This window comes from Gamsiella multidivaricata (genome assembly GCF_025024155.1).
Source record: "Gamsiella multidivaricata strain RSA 2152 chromosome Unknown BC939scaffold_157, whole genome shotgun sequence".
NCBI classification, from domain to species: Eukaryota; Fungi; Mortierellomycota; class Mortierellomycetes; order Mortierellales; family Mortierellaceae; genus Gamsiella; species Gamsiella multidivaricata.
Genome location: NW_026251865.1, coordinates 18,994 through 25,419, shown reverse-complemented (window position 1 = coordinate 25,419; position 6,426 = coordinate 18,994). Strand labels below are relative to the sequence as shown.

At 49.7% G+C, this 6,426-nt stretch overlaps 1 protein-coding gene across 1 annotated transcript; it reads right to left on the bottom strand.

Moving 5' to 3' along the window:
- On the bottom strand, window positions 1-3,530 carry BC939DRAFT_74838 (uncharacterized protein). The gene is made up of 4 exons (XM_051561878.1): window positions 2,865-3,530; window positions 2,550-2,747; window positions 2,288-2,386; window positions 1-2,185 (listed from the first exon to the last, which is right to left on the bottom strand). The coding sequence occupies exons 1-4, from the start codon at window positions 3,181-3,183 to the stop codon at window positions 123-125; spliced, it is 2,679 nt and encodes an 892-aa protein (XP_051405979.1). The 5' UTR covers window positions 3,184-3,530; the 3' UTR covers window positions 1-122.
- Window positions 3,531-6,426: the final 2,896 nt, after the last annotated feature.

Below are 6,426 nucleotides of genomic sequence, written 5' to 3'. Positions count from 1 at the left end.
GTTGATATAGGGGCAGACTTTTTTTTATTTTTTTATTTTTTATGATGCTATGTTACAAGAGGAATCGCTTGCTATTTTCGTTTTCCTCATGAGCGCTCCTCTTTGGCCACCTTACTTCACTCCTAAGCAGCTGCACTACCGCCCACAACAACAGGAGCATTGGAAGCTATGGCCACACTAGCACCTGCACTTTCTGCGTGCTGCTCCTGTTGTTCTTGCTGCTCTTGCTGTTCTTGCTGTTCTTGCTGCTCCTGTTGTTCTTGCTGTTGCTGCTGCTTCTGCTGATAAGCATAAAGCGGTGCTGTCGAATATGCCATCAGCTGCGGTGTCAACTGTGGGGTCATCATCAGCTGCGGTGCTGCCGCCGCGACTTGTCCATAACCTGCTCCGCTCAATCCAGGCACCCCCATATGAGGAACGCCCATGCCCATGCCCATCATATTCATGTTCATGTTCATAGTCGATGGGTTCATGCCCATGCCCATCCCGACGCCCATAGCGGTCGTGAGCACGGGAGCGGTGGGGAGCGCGAAGTGCAAAGGAAGGGCGTTGATCATCAACTGTTGCTGCTGTTGCGAAAGTGGGATTGTAGATGAGGTAGCATCTGCAGAGGATGGCTCCGAGGTAGCAGCGGTGGTGGCCGCGACTGCAGCACGGGCCTGCTCCAGTTGCTGCTGTAATTGCTGCTGCTGTTGAATCAAAATTTGCTGCTGCTGGATACGGATCTGCTGCAATTGCTCAAGTTGCTGCTGATTCTGTTGCAGCTGCAGCTGCTGTGCACTAGGATGTTGTAAAATAGCAATAGGCGAGATCGCCTGATAATATTGCTGGTGCTGGTGCTGGTGCTGCTGCAATTGCTGCAGCTGTTGCTGTTGGATTTGAAGCTGGACTTGCTGCTGTTGATTTTGCTGATGTTGCAGGGCGGCAGAAAGCTCTGAGGTGTATCCCATACACGTAGCGGTTGCACCGAGGACTGGACTTGGGTACGGAGAGGCGTTAGCAGTTGATTGCGCATACCCTTGCTGCTGATAGGGAAAGTTAAAATAGCTGGCACTGGAAAGTCGTTTGGGAGATGTGCGACATCGTGCCTGACTACCGCGGTATGTACCTTGTGGCGTGAGCTGGGGCGATGGTTGCTGCTGTGGTTGCGTCTGCTTCACAGACGAATTAGTGGTACCATAGAGCAAGTTACCATGGCTTCCGGAAAATGTAGACTTGTGTCCCATAGGGTATGGATGGGCCTGTTGTTGATGACTGCCAGAGTGTCGTCGAGAGTCCGACTCCATCGGATACAGCCCCGGTGTATCTGGTGTCACAAGACCCGTATTGACAGGATAATGACGCGGAGAATGGCTCTGCATTGAGCTGTTGGAGTCCCTTCTGGGGATCGAATCTTGGCCGGTGGGCAGCTGGGAATCCATCAACAGCGGTGAGCTGTGCAGCTGCTGCTGTTGAATAAACTGTGGGACATAACCCGTACCTCCTAGGCGCGTATTGAGCAGGTAATCTCGACGATGTTGCTGCACCAGATTGGGGTCTCGCGAATGTGAATCCCGTCTAGGCGTTGGCGCCTGGAAACAAACAGTCGATTTCTCTCGATCGATTTTGGACACAAGTGTTTCTGTAAAGACTGGAGTGCTGCTCCTTCTTGCTGATGCACCAACAAGATGTGGTGGGAGATCGTGGACAGAACCGTCTGCCAAAGTTGTTCGTCTCGGTCGAGAGTGATCATCCTTCACTGTCGCCGCGCTTAACATTGACGTGGAGATTATGGCCGAGGAGTAACGGCGATGTGCCTGTGCCTCCATATCCTCAAACCCGCTGTCTCTTGTCTTGCGATCACGACCGTTTAGTACTGTTGAGTTGCGAATAGGGTTGGCGAGGCCTGTGACCAAGGCGTCGCTGCTGCTGTTATTCGATCCAAACTTACAGGGCTCTGGTGTCGATAAAGGGCTCTGGTGAGAGAAGCCGCCGGGTGATTCCAGGTCCTGTCTTTCTGGCTCATCAATGACCTCCAAAGGGGGCTTCGAGAGCCTTGGAGCTACTGATGACCTTTTCTGGCCCTTCTTAGAAGTAGAGTTCGAGGCGGTAGGAGTGGCCGCAGGTGTCGAAACTGCAGTGGAAGAGCTTTTAGAGCTTTTGGATCCGCTACTAAAGAGACGCGATATTCGTCTGGCAATGGAGACTGTGGAGATATTCATATTAATACATCTGTCACTCACGATCATTTTGCAGCCTATGAACCTAATTGCCCTCACAGGTAAATGGATCGCGTTTGTTTGTTTACCTTTTTTTGTAGCAGAATCTAGGGAGGTAGTGTTGCCACCGCTCGAAACAGTCGCGGATGATTTTGTAGTGCTGTGGTTCAAATCGAGTCTTGAAAGGGCTAGAACAGCAAAAAAAAAAGGCACAGCGGTCGGACGCGACGTTGGACATTCAATCACCCGAAAACAAAAGATGTGAATAGGGGTTAGCTGGCTAATATCAGAAAAAGAAAAACAGAGCAGTAAGAATCGACCGCTACGGCCGGCGATCTCCATAATCTCTACCTCGTGGAACTTCCGTGGCCGCAGTGCTATTCAAATCGATGGCCTGGCCAGACAAATATCTGGAACGACGTGAGGTCTGTTGAGCAGAGAGTCCCAGCGGCTCGTTGTCGCTATCTTCGGAATCGGATGGAGTATACTGCTTTGAGAGCTTTGACCTATGGACAGGCTGCCTTGGAGGTGGGAGTTGAACAGGATTGTCTATAAGGATACGGGTATGAACAGTAGAATGAAGGACATAAAAATGAAGTATGAGCATGGCGTCCTTTTGGTACGTTAGAGCACTTTGATGACAGGGCAGCTATTGGTTTTTCATACCTGACAAGGTGTATCTGGTCGGCTCTAGCGAGGGCTCGTGAGATGAGCTGGTGGAGCTGGCGGATGAGCTGTTAGAGGAGGTTCTGCTTGACTGAGAGGTGTTGTCGGACGACGAAAGAGGGAGTTGTGTTGAATAAAAGGCCTGTGATTGGCGACGCAGTCCATCTCGGGCAGCAGGCGGGTCGGACTGAATCATCTCTTGCGAATTTGAGGACCGACGGTGCTGCTGCTGCCTTAGATACTGGCTGTAGTCGCTGTTGGGATCCGCGACACAGAGGCGATTGTCGACACGAGCAGCGACAGGAGATTCCGAAGACATCTTTGACTAAAATGGTCGATAAAGCGAAGGAGGTGGAGCGAAGGTAGAGTACAGCAGTGAAACGAAAACGATGCTTAATACAAAGATTCACGCAAAGGGTCTCTGCTGCGATGTGGTAAGATATGCAGGATATGTAGATGAACGCGTCGTATTTTATAAAAAGAGAGGACGAAGCAACAAAGCTGTTGTTGAGGGGGAAAAGGCGCGATTATCGTTCGGCGGCTGTGGTTCTATGCTCTCTTATCACACCGACGCATGGTAGGAGGAGAAACAGCGCTTGTTTTGAACGATCGATCGTTGTTATGGTTGATGGGCGACCTGTAAGATGCTAAAAGGGCGTTCGTAGTAGTGGCGGCATCGAGGGTTATTATTAGCTTTTTGTAAAAGTAGGACGAACAATGGGAAAGATGACGGCGGCCGGAGATCTAGAACGCGCAATGTCAAAGGAGAAAAAAAGGTCTAGGGACCACTGACGCCCTGTGGAGGGTAGCGATTTTAAGGAGCTCCTTCCGGCATCCGGACGCCGGGCGGGGCGTGCAGTAGCGGACAAGAAGAACAAAAAGGGAGCCCGAGGGCCGGGCAGGAGCCATCTTTTACGCCCAGGCAGGCAGGGGGGACCTTTGCCAGGAGGGGCAGCAAAAGTGCAAGAGGGAATGTCTTCAGGACTGAAGGCAGGATAGGGAATCCGTGTTTAAATGGGTCATTATATGACCGACCGAAAGCTGTGGACCAGGGAACGATCCGAACGTTCCTTTGAGCATATTATAATAATCAAAAAGATGGCAGACCGACGATTGACACTAACAATAAGCCGTTCCTTGCCGCTCTGTCACCGCAATAGATCCACATGCACGCCCTGCAAAAAAACGGATATCATTGGCTGCATCTTAAAAATGGGTGTGAAAGAGCGAAAACGACTTTTGGTGGGTGTGCAGGAGAGCGAGTCGAGTCAACTCATTGGGTGATGAAGAGTCCATTCGTTCAATCCCCATCCTGGTCTTCTTACCCAACACTAGCTCGAGTTTGACCGGGGAGTGTCGTGCACTGCGTACTGCTCTATGGATGTTAATGAAAGTAAAATGATGTTTGTTTGAAGAGAATTTTTTGAAGGGGGGCGCTGCGAACTAGAGTACAGGTGTCAGGCTAGCGACGTCCAAGGGCAATGTGGAGTAGAGGATTTCAATTGAAGAAGAAGGAAGAGAGGGCGAGTGAGAGAGTTGAGAGGAGGAACCGAGAAAAAGAAAGAAAGTGAAGAAGTGGAGAAATGTGTAAAAGTGAGAATTAGAAGGAAAGATAAAAAAATTGTGCGATGGGGCCATACATTCTCTAGTCCATGCAGCAATAGACTCCCCTCATCCCCCTCCTCTGGGTAAGTAGGTGGTTGTGGCCGTCTTTGCCCCTTGTTCCTCACCCATTGCGGAAGATCTCTGACGCGCTGTGCCAGAACGTGTGGTACGATCCGATCACAACACCTCTGGCACCCAGAGCTGGCATCTTCCCTTTGATTAAGTGACAGGGGCCCCACATCTCTTGCCCAATCGCCCAATTGCGAGAGTTGCCCGGGTGTTAGCTAGTTCGATTAGGTTCGTACCTGAGGTTGAAAGTTCATCGTGTCCTTGTTTTCATTGTGCATGCAATCAGGTCGGCGCTAGTCATTTACGGTTGCCTTTTTTTATCACAGTTCGTCTGATGGCAACCTTGTAAAAGAGCCAGTAGCGTGCGGCGGACGTTGTCCTCGAGAAAGACGTCGATACATGGACATACCGCCAGGAACCTGTCATTGTCCCAGTCCATCCCTCCGTCCAGCATCTGGTTTATGCAAGTTGCCGTGGATAGGTGTTTAATTCTCGATATAAATAAATAAATAAACCTTTTCCAAAAACTCGGGTTTTCCTATAAAAATAACATTTTTGTATTCATTCACTCGATTGGCCTTGAGTAGTCTACTAACTAAAGTGCGCCATGACGGAGGATAACAGCAATTAGAGGTTGCATGAGTGGGGCGGATATGGGGGGAAAGGGGTTTAGTGTGCACCCTTGAGCCCTCAGTACCGTCTCTGCTAAGGAGAGATAAGGTGAGATCAGGAATAATAATAATAATAATAATAATAATATGATGATGATGATAAAAGAAAGGGGCTCTCAAAGAACCGCCTTTCTGGATCCAAATCAAAATGCTGTTTCAGGCATGGATAATCGGATTATAGGATGATACCTGTCATCTGCTGTCTCGATAATCCAGCCTTCACCACCCCAACCCTGTAATCCTTGCCGCATGTTTGATCGCTTCTCACCCACAATGCAAATCGCCACTGTGTTGCGCAGCTACCGAGAGGGTCCCAAAAAGGTATTATGCGGTTCTATTTTTCATGCGAAAACCTGAGACTGTGCTTATTCGTGTACGACGTTAAACCCGACGTATGTTGTGTCCAGCGCCCTCAGGACAAAGAACCCAGAGCTCATATTCTTCCAGTCAACTGTTTGACGCGTGCCTTTGCGCCTTCATGACCGCAAACAGTACTCTGCGATACTAACGTATACTGAGGCCTCTCTCGGTTCCACCGAACGCTATATCGATGTGAAGGTCAGTTTCTCTGCCTAATCTCGGTAAAACACCCAGGATTACTCGTGAGCCACGATATGGAGGTGGATGACATGACAGAGACAATATCTGACCCTCAAATAAGGTGTCATGTCTATGTTAAGTATATGTAGGAGAGCACTGACGCGAACTAATTGTATAACACTAATGCTCAGATAGATTGTCAAAAATAAAGGTGGCACCGGCTAGGAGGTGGCTCGGCTAGTCTAGGTTGCGCGGATCTACGTGACACATGTGCTCCGATGGTTGCACAAAGCGCGTGCGACTACTCTGTCCATGGTGCCAGCTGGTGGCACACCTTCATCTTTTGTCACATTCCAAGGCCAACGTGACGACGTGGCCCTTGAGGGCTGTCTGCACGGCCTTCACTAACACACATACATAGGGGCAACATGCCACGTTTTTTTGGCGTTCAGCATCACCCCATGCTCCCTTTAAGAACCATGGTGCATCCAACTTGTGGTCTATCTGGGACGAAGACACGGGGGCAGCTTCCTTTCTGGACAAACGGCATTCTATTCCTACACAACGCTCATTCCTGCGCTGATATATTTCCTTCTAACGTTCACATACAATAAGTCTTTACGATCGCTTAATGACCTCTCGACGATCTTGCCATCTGTAGGGCCCAAGGGTCGACT

Coding starts and splice junctions, on each gene's coding strand:
- BC939DRAFT_74838 (XM_051561878.1), bottom strand. CDS start 3,183: ATGTCTTCGGAATCTCCTGTCGCTGCTCGTGTCGACAATCGCCTCTGT. Junction 2,748..2,864: donor GACCAGATACACCTTGTCAG/GTATGAAAAACC, acceptor GTATCCTTATAG/ACAATCCTGTTCAACTCCCA. Junction 2,186..2,287: donor AGATTCTGCTACAAAAAAAG/GTAAACAAACAA, acceptor ATATCTCCACAG/TCTCCATTGCCAGACGAATA.